Raw genomic sequence first — 21434 nt, 5'->3', positions numbered from 1 at the left:
TACTATCCTAACTTACTTGCCTTATAAACTACATAACCTTAATATTTTCAAGCTTTATTCTTGTGACAGTTTTTTTTAATATTCCTAAACTTTCTTGTGCTCTTTTCTGAAATTCTTCTAAATCCTATTACTGAGACAGATGAGTACAGTTTTGAGTATTCTGAATTTGGCCATATTCCCAATTTATATAATTAATTTATATCTTCTACATGCCTTTATTTTGATTTTTTTTGAAAACTAGATGTATTTTCCCCAACATCATCTTCAGTAAGTTGAGAAGAGAAGAGAGGAGAGAGAAGAGAGAAAAGAGCAGCTTCTCAGCAACATCTTTATTTTTTTAAAATTGTTCCCTCAACTAGTAGAACCAGTATTTTTTGGTTTTGTGTTAGCTTTGTGCTTATTACAACCTTCAGAATGTGTTGCTGCTTATCGTACCTTTAGATAATCACTGGTAGAAAACTTTAACCTTCATTACTTATAGCACATTTCTCCCTGTAAAATGCACAAATTACGTAGGGATAGATACTCTCTAAAAATACAAAGTCTCAATTAGCAGGAAATCAGTTTTCTAAAATAGTTTAGAAGAGTCACAGCTATAAGTAGAGAGAAATTTTGCTGTCATGAGCTCAAGAAATGGACTATTTTGGTGCAAAGATTTCAAAGTCAAAGATTCAAACTCCTCTGAAAAAAAAGAAACAACCCCCAAGGAAAACTCTACCAGTTGCCCACGTCCCTTTTTGTAGGGACTATAGACAAGGCTCCATTCACAAATTTTGACCTGTGTGATTAGACAGAAAAAGCAGAAAAACAAGTAAATGTGACTTCAAGAATTCAGGGTGCAAATCACCCAGTAAGATGATGAGAATCACATAGCAACTGCCCACCCAATCCATTACCCAGCCTTCAAAGTGGTGACTTCCAGAAAACCAAAACAGAAAAGCTATAATGAGTCATGGCTACATCCCACAAGGTAACGTGAAACTCTTTTAGAAAGCACACACTTCCACATCCAATTTAAGAGCTGGTCAGAAACTGCTTTCAATTACGTGGATTTTTAAACAGTTCCAAAGTAGATGATGTTCCGTCTTACTATTCCATCTGGCTATCAAAGAACCAGCTATAGTAGCCTACAAAAATGTCTGTTCCCACTTCTTAACTGGATGTGCCCAGCTACATACAGAAGTAAAAACAGAACAAGAAGAATAATATGCTTACTAGCTAGCAAGGGGATCCATGCTTTTCATAAACACTTTATTACAGAAGTCTACTATACATTTACAGCTGATGTGTAACCCACCTTAGAAAATTTACCTCAGCTTCAGCATTGCCAAAAATTTATTTTCTTTAATCCATCTGATTTACAGGAGCTGTAATACATAAGCATTAATTCTGATCTTAGAATAACTGTCAGCAGCGGGGGCTGAAGAAGAAGAGAGCTCACTGAATCATAGCAAAATATATTAAGGAGTACTATTATTCTCCATGAATGATACAGGTTGTAAATGTTTTCATTATCCAAGTTGTAGTCCTTCAAGAACATATTTTACATTTAATGATTGCAAGTTTATTAATTATAGCATGCTCCACTAATTATGTCCAGAAAGTACCTTAATTACCAACCTACTTGAGCAAATTCCCAGAAACTCCAGTTGAAATCCAAACAAGACATTAAGGATTTAAAGTTTTCATATAACAAAGTCATTAACATTGGCAGTATTCTGAAATTAGCACCTCGTACATTACATTTCTGTTCTTCAAAACTGGACCATCATACAGGATTGCAGCATTATATAGTCTTATTGCTACAAAGTAGTAACTTATTTACATTTGACTGCACAGTTAAATTACCTTTTGATACACACAAGGAAATTTTAATATGGTGCTAAATAATAGCCAAGATGGCTTTGTCAGAAACAACCCAGGCCAAACCACAGTAATTTATTTCTGTGACAGAAGAACATACCTTTGAATGGGAGATGGAATATGTTTTTGATTTGAAGCAAGGCTGGCACTATTTTAAGTGACTTTCTCTTAGGTAAGTCAAGAAAACATGGTCTAGATTGAACTGCCATAAGATGGACATAAAGAATAAGGTGGGATAACCCCAGTTTTTTTACATGATTCATTTCAAAACTGAAAGGGTATGACACTCAAACACCTGTGTCTCCCATGGTCTGTTCTGACTCTGCTACTATTCAACATTCTGACTTACAGACCTGAAAATGGCAGAAGAGATGACAGGATCAATAAAATTTGCAGATGACAATAAACCATCATGGCACACAACCTCTACATGTGGAGAGGCTTAGAATTCACAAAGCAAAGACACTGTAGTCTGTACAAACTGAAATTTCGTATTAAGGTATATGGAATTCCACTCACAATCAACATAAGGCCTCCCCGGTTTAGAGGCATGTATTTAAAAAAAAAGAAGGTATCTATGTCTTTCGTTAAAATATTAATACAGTGCCTGTATCACTAGTCTGTAATTTTATCTCAACTCACAGGGCCAAAAAAGGAGTATCTCTCAACATTACTGGCTGCTACAATATGCTTAGTGCCCCAGTCTAAGTTTCACATGTGATGCTGCTGCATAACTGGATGCTATGCAAAATTGTAAACATGCTTACACTGCAGTTTGTGTGAAAACTCCCTGTGACTTCAAAACAAGAACAATAATGATCCTCGGTGACAAAACTCAATAAATTCTCAGTTAAAGTAACATTCTTAACACGTACATACAATCACATACTGTGCCAGGTTTTCATGAATTCTGTGTCAGAGTCTCCACTTCCATGAACCTGCACAGCAGTTTTTGGCTACAAAAGAGAGTGCTAGTTGACGCCAGTGAACAGCTTGGTGTAATGCATGATACGAGGAAAATAACTAGAACTTTAACTTTCATTTAGTGCCCCTCACCCCCCCAAAAATCCCCACAAACCTAGAATAGAAATGAACACTAAAAAATTATGGCATATAATATTAGTTGTTTCATCTTGCTCAGAATCTGCACAGCAGTCGAATGAATGGCCACTACTTAGTGGTCAAGTTCTTCACTGACTCATGCTCTGGGCAAAATTACACCATCTTTAAGACAGAGGCCTACAAGATGGAAGGAAAATGGATTCTGAACTCTGAACCAAAACAGAAGCTAGCTTTGTCAGACCTCCTCTGAATACTCAGAGCCAAGGTAAAAAATTTCTGTATGTAGGAAAGATTCAAAGGGATTGTTGACAGAGAACCTTATCTAAAATGGCTTTAGGAGAACTACTGCAATTACAATTCAATTCCTCATCCATTATTAAAATTCAACTGTTATCCCCCTAGTATCTTCCCTTGTTTGAATGACACTAACTGTGAACTTAACAACCATGAAATATAAATAAGGCCACATTGTGTTATGCAAAACAAAGATGCAAACATTCCTTATAGAAATTGGAATGCATAATAGTATTATGTGTGAAAAACACGACAGTGTTTTAGAATGTTTAGTACTTTTACCTTGGGCACGTTGTATTTGCTAGTACAATCTTCAAGGAAACAAACAACCAAAAAGAATTAATCACTTGTTCATAAAAAGTGTATACAGACACAGTGGAAAGTCTTTACAGGAGGAGTTTAGTGTCCAAGAAAAATTATATGTAGGTACATTTTTTTATCAAAATGTACGATTAAGTTCTCTCCTCCATATAGAACAATCAAGGCACAATGTATAAGGCACTTCGAGTGCAGGGAAAAAGACTTCAGCTATAGACTAAAGAACTAATCTAAGATCTGATCTTTAGTTGAAGTTAACAACCTAATATTTTTTAAAAGTTCTTATCGCTTTCCAGAAATAGGGAAAAAAGCTATGCTAAAACTTACCTTCTCTGACAAGAAAATCCCAAAGTTGTCCTATAAAATTGTAAGATTTCTGAACAGAGAACATAAAATGTAAATATAGATCTGTTTATAAACAAATTTTCATTTTAAAATATGCATGAGATCAATTTTCAGATGTTCACAGGCCAGAGTATTATTTCAATGATCCACTTATTTTTGCAGCTTTGCTGTGTCAACTACCTCAAAAGAAAGACTACTTTATTTACATGGCTATACAATTTCTTTCAAAACCCAAGACTGGTCAGTCCAATAAAAGTTACCAAGTTATCAAATCCCCTGCTTTAGAATTTAATTTGCAGCTGGTAACAGTTATTCTTCGTCACACCTTACAGTTCACCATCTAATGAATTTAAGTCTGTGTCCAGCACTACATAGGTCAGACTACATGAGCACAAGGTTTCTTAACTCACTGTGGAAGCCTGTGAATACATTAATTTTATGATTTCTTCATAACCTGCACTGAAGCAACATAAACTTGACACGGTGATGCTTTCCCACTGTGCCATATATGAGAGCACCGTCAAGAGGTCTCCACGAAGAACGCTACTCGCTGCTAAGAAGAAAGACATCCTTGGTCATGAGGTAGGTTAAATATAATTCTAAGGTGTGATAGAAGTGCTGATGCTAAATGAAGGGGAGTGAATTTTCTAAATGTATGAAATAATGGCCTGTAGCAACACAGCAAGTGAAAAAGTCTTCAGTATGTAGAAAGGTTGTATTTATTTGCAGAGGACTTTGAAACTCAGATTCCTAGTTAGCATTTTAAAAGGGGATAAAACAAGAATCAAGTAAAAAGAAAGACAGAATGAAAAGGACCTCACACATTAACATCTCCTTAGGCAGAAAAAAAATCTGCAGCAAAAAGCAACTGAATAACATTAACGTCATACCCAAAGTTTCTATTAAGTGATACATATGTGCTTCAGGAACGTGGTTTTCAATATGCAGTACCCAAAAAACCAAGAGTAATAATAAATAAGGACTGATCTAGATCTGAATTCAGGAAAATTCTTCATCTAACATTAATAACAAAGAACAAGGTGATTTAGGCTTTCCTCAAGTAAGTTGGTGCTGACATCCCATTAACTGCAAGGACAGTAACACTAAGCATTAACAGCCAAATCTTCTACAATACTGACCAAGTACTGCAAGACAACCACATTTTTTTGGACAAGAAATTAATAGGATTTCACAACAAGTCTCCAGGGAAAGAGTAAAACCTGTGGTGCAGGAGAACATATGGCACCCTCCCATCCTCCTTGCTGGTAACGCCTACTTTGGCACACATTCCTCCCTGAATACATATACATTTTAGCTTTGCTCATATACAGTGCTGGAGGAGGGAGGGGGAAAGACTGAGCGCAGTTCATCTTCCAGCTTCCCTTCTTCCACCCCGGGAAGGAAGGAGTTGCACACAAAAAAGCACCATCTGAGCTCTGGAGAGCAAATACATATCAGCACCCAATAACCACTGTTACATGTATGCTTCATGATCAAAGGGAGCTGAATGAAAATAGCAACATGCTGCGCATCTAGGTTGCGGCATGGGCACATGTTTCCGTGCTTACTTAAGACCAAGAGGCAGCAGAAGCAGTACACACTTCAGCAAGCAGAGTACAAGGAACACACTTTGGCATGAACTAATTCTGGCTAGATTAAACAAAACACTATCATAGCCATCTTTGCTACTACATTATCTCTATTATGCTGTGAAGATGCTACCTAAAACACGGGCTTCTAAAACATATGCTCAGGTACTTCCTGAGTAGGCCTTTTTTCCCAGCAGTATTCACCAAGGAATTAATTCCCTGCACCTTGCTGAGTTATAAAGCCTTTCACTCTGGAAAACACACCACACATGGGGCAAAACCGTATCTCTGAAAATTAATTGGGCAGACCTGCAAAAATCTGCAGATTTGGATCTCTGGCATGAGATGTCTTCAAAAATTACTATGACCTCCTTTCTTCTGCAGTTCCAACATGTTTGTCCAACAGAAATGATGGACCTGCCTCAGAATTTAGATTACCAACTGTTCAAGTCATTGCTCAATCTTCACCTTATTGTACATAAAGAAATACCACGCTTTGTTGAAGAGCTTGTAGAGTTGCTACCAAAATTCTTGGAAGTTCATTTAATGAAAACTTGAGGAATTTTATCATACTATAAAACTGGGTCAAGTTAGAAACATAAGATACAAATTTAACTGTAGCAGCTTAACAAAGTATTTATTAATATCACCGTGAGATAGATATAGATATATTAAAAACCCTGCATGGCAGCAAAACCAAAATCTCGCTTTTTTTGTTGTTTTTATAACATAAAGCTGCATTTTATGCTATTCATCACAGTTGTCTGGTGGTGGGTTTTTTTTTAATGCAGATGAGCAAACATAAGGCAGCGTCTTGTCAGTAGAAAAACAGTAAAGGAAAAAATGACAGTGATGGATTCTCTGGGAAGGGTACTGAAAGAGGTCATGGCACAAAAACAGTTGTGGAAAATCAGACAGTTTTCAGCTAATAAAGTTAAGGAACTTTAAGGACTAAACTATTTTCAGTTACATATGAATAGCAGGCACAGTTGCAGTAATATGATTGTTTACTTAAGTTAATTCTACCTCTTCCCAAATAATTTTAAGATCTAAAAAAAAAAAGACAACAGTTCCCAATTATGTATTAGAATTTCAGCCAAAACCATTACTAAACACTTATATTACCGTACGCATCCCATTAATTTTACATGAATTATTGAAGACTGATTAAATATGCATGTGTCTACCCAAGCAGGTATTTCACCACAATGCAGTCTCCTGCATTCTGCTATTTTCAATATTTGCTTAAAGTCAGTGCTTTTTAGCCAATGTCTCATATCAACTAATTATGAATTCCTTACACCACGGCATACTACCTGCCACCGAGGGAAAGGAAAAGAGAAGACTTGTTTCATGCTTCGCTTCATTTGCTACTGACAACATCTCGCTGGGACTGCCTGCTTTGCAGTTTGATGACAACTACTCTGCGGAACATGTGTCCAGCAGACACGCAATTAATAATCAAGAGCACTAACAGATGATCAACAAGAAACATCACTCTCTTGGCCAAGCCACGCAAACCCCCAAACCAACACGTCCTCCAGCAGGGTGTGAGGGACACCAACAGCACAGGAGGCAGCAGTTCCCCGCTTAGCTGTGCTCCCCTGAGCCGCGGGGTGATCTGCGGGAGCATTCCAGACACAAACACGGGTGTCTGAGGTGGCAGGTTCAGCTGGGGTAATAGTTTGAAAATCAGTAGAGCTATGACAGCAAGATGGCTGAGGTGGTGAGGGGACTTCTTAATCTGGATGCTTTTGAAGGCATCGAGGCCTAGGGAAACGGAAGTATAATGGTATCCAGCTGAAAGGTAGAGGAAGATAGGACAGTGGTATGCCCTAATCCTGAACACATACATGCCCAGGTACGGTGACAGAAGCTGCTGTCATTGCCATCACCTCAGTGGAGGCAGTCAGGCAATCCAAATCTGGAAAACAACGATGGCTTCATTTCTCAGTTCTCTGCCTTAATATGATTTGAAGCAAGAAAATAATCCAAAGGACAGGGGGAAAAAATGTTCTTTAACCTGGACCTAGTTAAATGTGAAGGTTTTGTTGAAACCATAACCTGAACCTATAGTCCCTAATACACTGTGACAAAACGTCTCCCGATACTGCCACCTCACGAAATGAAAAACCTGTGCGTTTTGTTTGTTTTACAAAAAGACAGCTTGTAACTTCGATATCTGGTGCATAATAAACTTTCAACTTTATAAGCACCAAACCCGACCCTGAATACTACAGAAGTTTATCAGAAGGAAGAGAGTCAAATGCAGGTGAGGGCTCTGCCTGGCTACATGGCCACCTACCTGTCCCAGAGCTGGGAAGGTGAACTCCTAGCAAGAGCTGCTGATCAGGAAGGGCAGCTGACAGAAGGTGAGGGTCCCTTCGATGCCTGGTTAGCTAGTCCTCTGCCCTCACTCCCACACCCAGAAACTTTCTGCTGGACATAATTTAAAGAACTACAAGTTACATTCATTTTACAATGCTTATTCTACTTTAACTGCAATATACTTCAAAAGGTAAGATATTACTGGGTGAGAAAATAGAAGCTTCACGATCTATTTAAGAAAAAAATGTTATTTTCACAGGGGAATAAAAAAGCATTTTCATGAAACACCACCTGTTTAAAAGGGGTGAGTTTTGCCTAATCGTTAAAGCACAGAAACTTGCAAAATCAAATACTTTTTTAAGAACCTTCCTGCTTACTCCTTGTCATTTACAACTTCTCTATATTTACCCACCTGTGGAAAGAGATTTGCTAATAGCTGCCTAAACCATCTACTATTGGTTTGAGAGGAATTTTCTAAAAGAAGCTGCAAAAGTAGAAACCAGAACATTAATAAAAGAGGATCCGTATTCAGAAAGTAACATGTGACATGGGGTTCTCTGCACATTTACAACAGTAAATTATACTCTAACACTGAGCAGGAAAGCCCTAGACATCACTTTTATTTGAAAACCCTTCTATTTTCAAAATGCTGCTATTAAACTTGCCCACACGTGGCAATAACTACAGCTCTCATTAGTCTTCTAATGGTAGCTGAAAATAATCTTGGAATAGAGATATTTTTAAAAGTTACTATTTCAACTACATTAGCACAGTGTAACTCCATTCACAGACCAAAAACCTGTTGCACTGAAAAGAGAAACTATCACAAGATGATTGCTACTTCTTCCTCATTTTGCTTCTTTTCACTTTTTTCTTTTTTGCTTTCAGTACCATCCTGATTTCCACATACAAAATGTTTTAAAGATCAAGTATCTTAAATACCAGAGTTACAACATATGGAAAGAGCCTAAGTACTGAGCAGTCAATCACATGCTATCATTTCGACGTGCATTCACGATGCCTCAGGTTACAGGCACTTAGATTCCTAATGGTTTGTTACCAAGGCCTCCATATTTTCCCGCTGCATCAGTACTGGAGTTACATACCCATTAATCTCAAAGAGATATTTTTTAAACCTTGTTGATGTTTTTACACTCAAAGCTTATCTTCTCTGATTTAGCAACATGACCTGTTAAGAAAGAGCCATCAAACATCTAATAAAACAAGTACCACTACAGCTAGCATGTTTCCTTGCCTGTTCTTGGATTATCACCTGTTGTCGTAGTCACCTATATAACACACTATATATTCCACCAAAGTTTTGCTGATATTTTCTTTCTGGCTACATGAAGTTTTCTTGTGCTGTACAAATGCTTCCAATGAGAAAATATACCTATATGGTGTAACACAGTGAGATGAAACAATGGCTGGAGATTAAATTTAGAGATGGCCAACATGACTGATTTTTTTTCTGTTGTTGCAAAACTTTTAAAGAGGCATTAACATACTGGAATAATTAATGGTTTGCCTTTTCCTAAGGATTTGAAAATATTTTTTTGCACCTGAATAACAAAACACAGAGCTAACACCTAAAAAATTATGCACAGAAACACCTTAAAGCATTTTTATTTTTATTATTGTTGTTGTTACTACTGCTACTAAACACATTTTAGTGTGTTATGCCAATATTCCACCTTCCTTTTTTTATGCACATTTTTAGCCCTTACATGCAGAGGTTGCAAGCTGCAAAATAAAAGTGAACTATATTGAAGCCAGACATTCATTTTAGCTATTCCAAGATTCAAAACATTCTATCATCTGTTCCTATGGAAACTGAAAGGATATTCTAGGTTATATCAGTATCAGCCGATTATGTTGCAGAGAAATCTGTGGTTTATTTTAATCCATGGTTCAGAGGTATAAATTCATGCTTAGTGTTTAGCTTGGTGATTCTGAATTACTGTAGCACAGTTAACACTTCAGTTCCATTAGATTATACTTAAAAATAAAATGAACTCTTTTCAGACCAGAATAGTAAAAGGAAAATTGCATAAGGTTTTGTTAATCCCCAAGAAGTTCACCATTTAGATGCAAGATATAACTAACACATACTTGGAAGGTATTTTTTGGTTGTTAGATGAGCCGTACATTGCTATATCAAATCATAACAGAATAATTAAAGGAAGAAATAATTTAGGTTTATCAAGAACTCCTTCAGTAGTGCCATGCACCAGATGGCCAGATGAAGGAATATGATTTAGCAAGTTAACAAGATCACAAAAACCATAACCATAATATCAAAGATTAAAAATAAAATTGAATAATGCAATGTATGTTTCTGAGACAAAGAAACTTAAAAATTAGGATAGAGTAAAACTTATAAAGATTATATAAACACAAAGTGAAAATTCTCTATATGCATACAGAACTACTGTAAAAGAAAAAACAGAAACAGTATAAGCTAGTAGGAATTTAATTAAACAGACTCAAATGCCATTGTGATCTTTTACAACAAAAGCCAATATGACAGCTATAACATGTTGAAATAAGTCTCTGTCTGCATTAGAATTACAAAAATCAGTAAAATGGGTGGCTAATGTGAATTTAAATAAAAAGCTTTGGATCTCATCCCGTGTCTTCACGAAGCAAAACTTGATGATTTGAAGTTAACTATAGCTAACACCCTCACCATATGCCAAAAGTAGCAAACAGGTTCAAATTTTCCTTTTTACAGATAATTCTTCAGTCTTGTTACTCTAGATTCAAGTAATTGACTTCAAACTGAATAATCAAAAATGCCTTCCATTTCTATAGCATATCGTAGTCAATCACTTTATTATGAAATAGCTGTCTCAGTCTAGTTTCCATCAAGATGTCCTCCAGGGAATCAAGACTGTGAAATAATAAGGAAACACAGCTTCTACTGCCTGAAATGTACTGTATTGGTTACATTTTTTACAGCGATGAGGTTAACTTCCAAACTCCAGCTTTCAAAGTAGAAATAAAACGTTGAGGGCAGGGGGGAACACGACACCCAAACCCAAAGTAAATAAATAAATAGCAGGGGCAAGGGGGGAAGCTATGAAGCAATGACTACTCTTTGACTTAAAAAGTGTACTCTGGATAGCATTTCAACTCTTGTTTTTTCCAGACTTTTTATGAGGGTAACCAACAGTAGTATATGGATAATGGGCTGTGTGCCAAATTGGAGGGGTTCTTTTCTCATATTTTTCTACTTTACTTGCAATTATAATGATCATTCTGCAATTATGCATACCAACACAGTTATGCACATCTACAAAATGAGAATCCATTTCATTAACATTCTGATGTACATAAAGGCTTATATTTAAAAGGTATGACAACACATCATAGCTAATACTGAAAAGCAGCAAACAGCAGGCAAAATCATCTGGAAGATAAAATTTTTCTTCTGACTAGCGCAGTACATCAGTGTGAGCAACATAACATGGCCCAAATTAAACGAACTCAAGATAAACACTCAGAGGCCCACTACAAAGCTGTGGGGCACACAAAATGACCTTCTCCTTCGACATTAGACTTGTTCTACAGTCAAGCATCTCTCCACTGAGCCAAGAACTTCAGACAGTATATTCCTACAGTTGCACAGCACATTTTACTATCAAGCATTCAAATCTGAAGATGACACTAAACTAGCAAAAACTAGCAAGCATACTGTGATTTACAGTGAAGTGTTAAAATACCATAAACTATTGTAGAAAAAAGGATGTTTCAGTGAAACATATACTCTTGCTGAAGTACACAAGATTGCAAATGAGAAACTCAAGATCAAGTAGTGCTGCAAAAGCCATCCATGCATTTGGCAGTAGTAAGTACAAGTAATTCAAGAAAGCAATGTTACCACATTTTTGCGAGTTTCACCAAAAAAAAGTGAAAAATGGAGCTCAGTGCCAGTCATTCTTAGGATCTGAATATCTCAAACACCTCCAAGTGCATTTGCACAACTGGAAAATGCTGTTACAGGATAATAAAGAACATGTATTGTTTATGATCCTTGGCATCAGATTAAACACTGCCCTACGAAGGATTTCAAATTAATTTCACTGATTTTGCCATAACATTGCAAGATGTACTACGTAAGCATCTATCTTAGGGAACCCTGAACTGAGATAAATCGAGAAACTTCTGGATAATGACCTCCAGATAACTGGTTAATAATGCAGATATTTCATCCTCCCATCACTTTAATCAGGCACTAAATAGCATTAGTCAAGAACAATTATGCATAAACAGCTAGTTAAGAATTTTTTTGATGTAAAAAATGTACTTGTTCCAGAGACGACAACTTAGGGGAAAGTTCAGTATGAAAAGAATGCAAAACAGAACAATTCACCAAAAAAAATCAAGTCAGTGAGTTACAATATGAAAATTCAAAATGCCCCCAAATATGCTCAAAGTAACACCAGTATGAAGATGTTACACTGAAATTAATTCTGACATTTTTGTTCAGATTGTACTTTTTACACAGTTATCCTACATATACAAATCCAGCATTTGAACATCTTGCAGAAGCAGAGTTTAGGACTTACTTCTGTTGGGGGGTTTTCCCCCCTCTTCTTTATTCTATGAGGTTATAATTGGTAAAGCTCTTCATTTGGAAAAAAATAACAATCTATGTATTAAAAAAAACTGCAGACAATTTAAAATTCATTTGGACAAATAGTTATTAAGCTCACACTTATGTTTTGCTTTCTCTGACATGACCAGGAAACTTCACAACATGATCACCAGAACAATTTCAGTGAATTATCAGTGAATTTAAATCTCTCCGGATTCATGCTAGGCAGGAAAATAAATTTGCCCACCCCTTAAACAAAGGAAACTGGGTGACAAACATCACATAATTTATCCAAAACCTTTCTTTAAATAAGTAGTCAGACACCTATAGATCACTCCAGGAGACAAAGGAGAAAAATTTTCACTGTCTGTGGTCAAAGATACAGAATGTTTCTGTAACACACAGAAGGACAAACTGCGTTTAAGGCGCAAACCCAAGGAAATCTGAGATCTAACTCTCATCTCCACACCACGTCTTGTTTGACCTAAATGGATATTTTAATCAATCTTTAATAACACCATAGTCCTCACCACTTACATCCTAACTAATTACTGAAGTTTATATCAATAAAGTCAAAAGCAAGAGCATTTCACACATATATGAGAACATACATGCAAAAATCCATCCTTCATATGCAGAGGAGACCCAGAACAGTTGTTAAAGCAGTGAACCTGGCTCAGAAACAGGGGTACCCTCTTCAGAGCAGTGAAGATGGAGGGGATGGAAATGCACCTCTTTTCTGCACACACATGGCCTGGCTCCTAATGCTACCAACACTATCATTACCAGATGGAACTAAGTTTGGGCATCCCTGGTTGTAAGGGAAAGTCCTGCACTAAACATGACAATACATAGCAGAAAGGGTTTGAAGCATGAACTAAGTTGCAGAGGAAGTTTATTCTTTGTAAGTATAGCAGACAACACTGTCTGGCAAAACTGCCCTACCTGGAATCAAGCTGTGGCGATCTTAACAAATTTCTCCTGTTCTGAGTAATTTCTTACTACTCACGATCTGCTTTACACAATATACTGCTGTTGAATAAAGGGGTGAAGTGGTGTCAAGAGCAAATTAGATTCTTCTGCCTAGGGTTCATCCTGTGAGCAAAAGAAATACCGGGGATGCTTCAGGCAAGTTGCAAGATAGATATATATACTTCTATTTTTCTTTTTAAAACAGAAAACGTTGCTGTCTCTTCTCTTTGAATGGTGACTTTAATAGAGTTCTTGATGTACCTCTGTTAAAGCAGCCTCTCCTGCTTTCTATACTATCTGCCACTAACCTGCTTACAGCTTGAAGGAAATTGAGATTTTAGCAAGGAGTTTAGGATTAAACGGTAAGGTCAGGGTTTCAATCCATTTTCTTGATACTGTTCTGTGGGCCATGAAAGAGCATCAGTCTGTGCTATGTACACTAGGAGTGCATAACAAAGCATACACAACAATACAAAACCTGCCCGTAGCCACTGGTACCCCTGCTTGATTGGGTTTGCTATTGCTGGTATTACATTTCAACAATATTTGTATTACTTGTCAACAAGAGCAAAGTGGGCTCGCTCTTTCTAAAAGGATTAGGAAGACAAGCATGGTTAACAGCTTTATGAAAGCCTGTTAAGTCTAGACACATTGACCTACACTTCCAGTTTATACCCAGATGGCAGCGTTAAAGATACTGCCGTGAATATGACGGAGGAAGCCTTCACGTCTGAAATGGTCAGTGGCTAATGCCACACTTCCAAAGGAAGAGGGAAAGAGAGATTTCGTTTCTTCTGAGAAACGCACAAATGCTACAGTGATGAACATACAATAAGAATGGGAATTACAATGCAGAGAAACAGGTTAAGTATCTGCTTTCACGTGCTACTGCTGACAGTTACTTGGGAGAATCTGGGCACAGCTCATTTTTTATTTAACGATGTGCAAGTCACATGCTAATCAAAAATAGAAAACAGTTTCTTACCTAAACAAAGGAGATAGATCAAAATATTGCAAGAGGCAATTTAAACTTTTTACCTCTATGCTTTTTAAGTTCTAGCAGCATCTCTGAAAAAAAAGCTGAATTCTACAGAAGACATTCACCAAATTCTAATGACTTCTGCTTAAAAGTTTTAAACTTAATAGTTTTACTTTTTTATGTTTCCACTTCCTGCTTCTCTTACAGGTAGACACTGAAATACTCTAAAATGGAGATGTAAGACTAACTTTCTTCTTAAGGTACTGTTGAGAAGCGCTAGATGAAATACAGAAAGAGAGCTTGCTGTTATGTAGGCAGTTGATCTTGTATATTATTTACACAGCAGATCAAAACAAAGGTGAAAACTAAAACTGCAATTGCAAATATGAATATCAAATAACTGAAGAACCACCTGCACAAATAAAGATGCAGTGCTATTCTCAAAGGTACAGACTGGCTACCAGAATAGAAACTAGCAGGAAGACAGCCCACCTGAGGAATTCTGTAGTACAAAACACAGAGGAAGAGATTAAGATCCCATGTCCTCTTATGGGAAATCTCAGGGCTTGGAAGGTATAAACATCAATCAGTTTGTCAATAAAACACACAGCTACAATAATAAGAATCAGACATACCATCCTGCTAGACATATTCAAAATTCTAGTTTTCTTAGGCAATGCCTGCATGCATATTTTCTAAAGCACACACTATTTTTCCAACATCAAATCCACGAATCATATCCAAAAACAAGACCGTGAAGCATAATCCAACACCTCTCCATGAAAACATCCCCACTTCTGATATGACTAAGCACTAATAATGTTCTTCCAAACAATCTTCCATTGGCTGGAAACAGGCCTCTGGCTAAAGCACAACAGGCATATACTTTAATAATCTCTTGATTACCTGGATACAGCCTGGAACACCTAATAAATCTATCTATTTTTCAAGTGGAGTGGGATTGATTTCCCCTGGGTTTCTTTGTCAGTTCCGTTTTAGTACTTAATATGAAGAGAAATTATCAGAGAAGGTCAAATCTGACATGAAAAACTAGGAGGACTACACACTGATGAAGACTTTTGCTACATTTACAATAAATGTCCACCTGCTTTTTCTTAGGCCCTATCATCGTTCAGTCTTTATTTAATATTGCATACGCTTCATAGCTTGTAACAAGCTTAATCATAGCTTGGCAACATGCTCAAATTGCCAGAAGTTTCAACATTTGAGTAGTAATCAAGTAAAAAATGGGGTGGGTTTTTTATACCATTTTGCTAACAATAAATAGTCAAAGGTATTCACCACAATCATGACTTCTTACTGCAGGAAATAACTTGAAATGAGAGGTCTAAATAAAACTTTGAGACACAGATAATTTTAATCCTCAATTATCTTACCAAGCCAATTTAATGAAGAGATTTTCCATTCTGTATATGTCCTATTTTCATGTCAACTTTCAATAGTATAAACAAATGCCATATTGACTTACAGGTAAATTTAACCATTGGTAACAAACAGCATAAAAATCTTGTTCTAATCCTCTTTGTTCTCTAATTTAAAACCCAAATTTGATAGGAATTTGTACTTTTTCCTCTTATTGTTGTAATGGGGATTTAATATATTTTTTTAAAAAGAACAATAAAAAATATACACAAAAGAACATGATTTTTTTTAAAAGGCCAGAAGACAGCACTAATGATATTACAAGTAGTTAAATAATAGATGTAGCCAGGTTAAAAATGTAGATAATTGTATTTAGTATGGATGAATGTAATTATACATGTTCATTTTGATACTCCCTACGGGGATTATTTACCTCAAAGTTCAAAATGCCCTTTAAAGTTTTAATGTCAAATATTTTAAATCATTTCAATATATTTCAATATATTCAATATTCAATATATATATAATTATTCAATATATAAATTATTAGTATAGCTAAAATGTAGAAATCTTCTTACAGTTTTAAGAAACTGAATTTTTGAGATTTACCTATAAAGCTTGGCAATATTGGCAATGTAGTATACTGTGCTTAATGCAAAGTCCTATCAAACATCAAGCTTTTATCACTTTAACACTTTTAGTATGTGTTTAGACTTAAACTATTCATATCAATATCAGATCCTGCAAAATTTTATCCTTGCAAATATTTTACAAGGCCAGTTTTGTCAATTTCGTTGGATATTCTCAAGCGTGAAAATTTCTCATGTTAAGACTTTTTCCATGTTTAAACTCTATTATACAGAGCTACGCAAAATGAAGGAAATCAAGCTCCGAGCACTTTTACACTTCACTTTTGAAAGGAAATAAAGAAGAAAGTGTATTTTACCTGAGTCTCCACGCCTTGCTCAAGCAACCTTTTAGCCTGATTTTCCACCTCAAGGCGAGCTCTTGCAATAAAAAGCAGGTCATTCTCAATTACTTCTACTCCAGAGAGATCTATCCCTTGAGAAAGGTAATCTATAAAAGCAACAAAACATTGATAACCATGACATAGGATAATGGAACATTTTAAACATCCTGAAACATTTAAAAGTTAGTTAGTTCCAAGGGACATTTTTGCATATAACATCTGACAACAGAGTATGTCAGAGTAATGTATTATACCAGAAAAACTGAAAATCAGAAGATTATTACTCAAGAAAACCTGGATATTTAATACACTGAATTTAGTTCACCACACTTCTCCAGACGCAGACACTGCTGAAGAGGTGCACAGCATGAGTTCTAAGAACTCCAGAATCTCAGTCACAGGGCAGGAAGTCATCTCCTTGTCCCAAAGGATTAACAAGATAATTAAACTTCTCTAACCAGATGTCTGAATATTGAATAACCATGATTTGCTCTAAGATCTGAAAATCCAGATGTATTACTGGTTTACAGATTCAGATTATACTTCATATATTTAAATCACACTTCTAAACATTTGGAATCAAACACAGAAGAACGGCAACAAAAGAAAACAATCTCCCCCCCATTTTTAATCACAGAAACATCACGAAACTTATCATCATGGAAACCACCATCAGCAGAGCCTCTATAGATTACTGGGCTGGACTGGCATCTGTAGCAAGAAAATCTATTCAAACTCAACTTTTGTCACTGGCTATGTAGATTTGGCCAGTTCACCTTTCACTAATAGCCACTTAGTAATGAGAGCACTCCAGCAAGTAAAAAACCCAACATTTGATCTCCCTCTATCAAAGGAGGTTTGAATCTGTGATATTTCTCCCAGACACATTAACTAACTTTTTTTTTTTTAATTCCTGTGCTTTGGACTATTTAGGCTTTTCACATTGGACAATTTCAAATATAAAAGACAACCCAGGGCATAAACCCAAGGTTTCACACTCCCTGAGGTCCCCGAGTTCTGTGTTCCCTCCAGTTGGCTCTTTGCCTGATCTTGCATGCCTGACCTGACCTAACGATTGACCTGTCTTTGAAAGAAGGGCTGGAGGATGCCTCTTCCCAAATGTCTTTGATTTCTTAGTCACACTCACTTGGGGCTCAGAACTGCATGTTCAATTTCCTTCAGGCTAATGAAAATCTATAGTTTAGATTGGGCTAGAACTCAAATCATTCAAATGCTATGCAATTACACCCACAGTTATCGTATATTTTTGCAAATCAAACTGACTATGGCCACTGCTCTGAAATCCACATTCCCAGAATATGAAAAGCATGATCTGAGAACACCTACTGCTTCAGGCTCTTCCAAGAACAGACACACCTCTCCACTTAAAACTGAATTACAACATAAATTAGGTGGGAACTGGATGATTAAATTTGTAAAATGAACACTTCTGAACATGTCTGGGTGCATTAGATTAGACCTGCAGAGAAATGTAAAAGCAGCCTGGGAAGGTACCTAGTGAACCTGAAGAACCTTCAAAGTTAACAAAGCCTCTCTTTTTTTTTGCCTTGCCCCCACCCCCTCCTTTTTTGTCTTTCTAGATTTAAATCATCCCAACTCCTGATGTCAAGGTAGCCTAGACCTTGACACTACTGCCTATCTCCAAGATAATGCAGAACTAAGAACTAGTCTCATTTACACATTTTTCAGCATTTTGCTCAATCAAATCAGGTCATCCACCGCTTCTTTTGAAAGAACCAATAAAACTAACAAAATTATGGCCAAGGCATTTCAGCCAGTGTCAGATACTTCCTTCATAACACAATGTTCCACTACTTCCATTTATAACCAGCCCACTACGACTTCCTAATAAAGTTATCTTCTTCTTATGCCCCCCAGTAAGTTTCTTAAAGCAGACTTAAATTCCAACTAAGCAAACAGAACTTTTAAATCTTTACCAAATAACCTTTCACTTTCATAGTCAATTATTTTTGTTTATTCACAATAAACTAATTTAAGCCTCAAATCAATTTTAGCAACCACATGGTCACAACTGAATGCAACATTTCAAGTGAATTACTTCACAGCTATGCAGAGAATATCCTCGTACCTGCATATGAAAAACACTGCATAAGAAACTGAAGCAGAAAGTTTAGAGAAATACTGCATTAAAGCTTGGTAAGGCACAAAGGAAATCAGTTCTCTTAACAGTACAGTATGGCAAATAGGTTTTAATCTAACTAAGAAAAGACCTGCAAATGCTTTGTCTGTATGCATTTGTTTAAAAATGGATCAGAGAACTCAAAGGACAGCCAAGCAGCAGGACAGCACACCTCATGCTGCACAGGCTATTAATGAAGCCCTATATGCAGGCATGCTTGCAAAGCTGCTTTTGCCAGGGGCTACAACAGCCACGCTTACCCAGTTACTTCTCTGCAACTCTTTGCTGTGACTAAGCTGCATATCTACAGGTGGCTTTCCACATAAACCTATTAAAACTAGTATTAAACTCCCACTAACTTCAATTACTGACTTCAATGAGTAAGTGTCTTGAACGTGAAGACTAGTCTTCTGACCCCTTCCTCTCAGCTGTACAAAAAAAAAAAAAGTGCAAGGAACTACCCACAGATTATGTCTACTGCCACAGTAAATTCTGAAGTAGTTTCTTGGCAACATGAGATTTAAAAAGGTGCAGATATCACCAAGGACTTACATAGCCCATAAATACAAGATCTGTTGTGAAGTTCACTTATATCACAAAACCATATTCTGCAACCCCACGTTACTTAAATAAAATTAAAATAATGGTTCTGATCTCCTAAATCCGCAGAAAACACTGTGGAGGAGAACTAAAAAAGAGACTGTTTCTCCCTGCTGTATTTTAAAATCTCAAAATCTAAATTAAGCCATTTCAAGTGCTAAAAATCTAATCCTTCTGATGGTTTTAAGAAAGGAACAGAAAGACCATGCTGCTTTGGCTTCTGCAAATACTTCCATCTGTGTCTAAGACTGGCAGCCACCTCCTGCTCAACTGCCAAAATCTGCAGCTTTGTTCCAGGTTTCCTGCAATCCTAACAAAATGCTTTGGGACAATGCATTTCATTTAGCAGGACTTCAAAACAGAGGGCCTTTCTGGGGGTTCAGTGGCTAGACATCCTGCTACAGATGCTCTTAGTTGCTATTCTAACCAGTAGGGAAGCCATAGCAATCATATTATCATATTTTCAAAAGGAAAGCAGTTTCCATAAGGACAGCAGGTCTATGGCAGAAACACCTCCAAGTGATCTCCTGCCATTCCTATGCGAGAGCAGAAGCTGCAACACAGGCAGAATATGCACCTTTTGATAGCTTTTATCATCTAAGCAGACAACATTGTGTTAGAAATCTCTATACTCGCCAAGAGTGATGCTGCCACTGCAGACAGCACGATGAAACTGAGTAGAAGGGTGGTTGGCCAGATCATAGCCAGAGCCACAGTGCATGCAGGATCCAGTTTGTTTAAACCACTGCAGAGGAAATTGCACATTCCAACCAGTCAATTTTAGTTAGCGAAGAAACCATGTCACATGAAGTACAACAAAGACACTACCAGTGATTAACCCAGGGACCTGCCAAATCCAGGATTTTGCTTCAGGCATTTGTGCAATCATTATTTTTTCTTGCTGCGCACAGTCAGTCAATAACACTATGGTCATGATCAGAGGTGAGGCTGACATGGGCTCTAAGATACTTGTGTCTTCTCAGGAATTAAGCAGACACAATGGCTCATTCTCCCAGTTAGCACAGACTCTGGGGGACTGGGGCCAGGTTTAAAACTTGCCATCTTTCCTTCTGCTTTAAACTTAAAGCACTAGAAAAAACCTAATACTATATTAACCATAACGGAATTAGAGAGTATAGTATTTATAACTGCCATCTCTACCCTAACAGATTTTAAAAGCAGAGGTATAACATTTTGTTAACTTTGAGAAGACTTGTGCTTTAAATGAATTAGGACCTAAAAGTCTTATAAGATGCCATGCCAGGGCTGGATGCAGTTAGGACTGGATGCAGCCACAACAGGCATTGCCCTCACGCTAGCATGACATGCAGCCTGCTGCTTCAGACACTTCTGCTCAGTGGAGCCAGAGGGGAAATCAGAGGAGGGAGCTATGGTGCTACAGCCATTCCTCTACCTCTCATCCCTCTGATAATTCTACCTTTTTATATGGGTTCGTAAAAACAAAGGCAAATCCTTAGCTCTCCCATAGGGTGTTGGTATTGCTCCCCTTCTAACTATCACACCTTATTAAGCTTGGAAAGCACAGCTGGAAATGACTTTTTAAGGACTTAAAATACAGACTGCCTGCTGAATCCTCTTCTTGAATAAAAGTATTCTATGTCAAGGCAGAATACACTGAGCCCTAGGAATCAGTGAAATTTATAACCTACCTCAGCCTAACAAAGGGTTAGGACTTTGTATTTCTTAAAGAAAAAATATTTTTGTCATTACAGCTCCGAATTTTCTTGGTTTACTAAATCCGAACAGCTTTTCTAATCTACTGGCTGAGATGCTGCTTACAAATGCATTTTTTAAACCACCATTTCCCAGATAGTTATGTAAGAGGAGTCTAATAGACAGAGATAAATCCGATATGCACATAGTACATTAGGTAGAAAAACAATACTTTGAGCAACACAGTTAGCTTTTCTTAATCTAAGTGACTGAACAACACAGAATCTTTCTTTTAT

At 36.9% G+C, this 21434-nt stretch overlaps 1 protein-coding gene across 1 annotated transcript in view; it reads right to left on the bottom strand.

Annotated features, from left to right (window-relative positions):
* The window catches only part of COG5 (component of oligomeric golgi complex 5), a 182625-nt gene that overhangs the window by 90435 nt on the left and 70756 nt on the right, over nt 1-21434 (bottom strand). Inside the window, exon 7 of the mRNA XM_040594563.1 lies at nt 16680-16810. Coding sequence (XP_040450497.1) covers nt 16680-16810 — 131 coding nt within the window. The remainder of the gene's footprint in view (nt 1-16679; nt 16811-21434) is intronic.

Source organism: Falco naumanni, chromosome 5 (assembly GCF_017639655.2).
Source record: "Falco naumanni isolate bFalNau1 chromosome 5, bFalNau1.pat, whole genome shotgun sequence".
NCBI classification, from domain to species: Eukaryota; Metazoa; Chordata; class Aves; order Falconiformes; family Falconidae; genus Falco; species Falco naumanni.
Note: the sequence above shows the minus strand (reverse complement) of the source record. Positions and strands in the feature narration are given on the sequence as shown.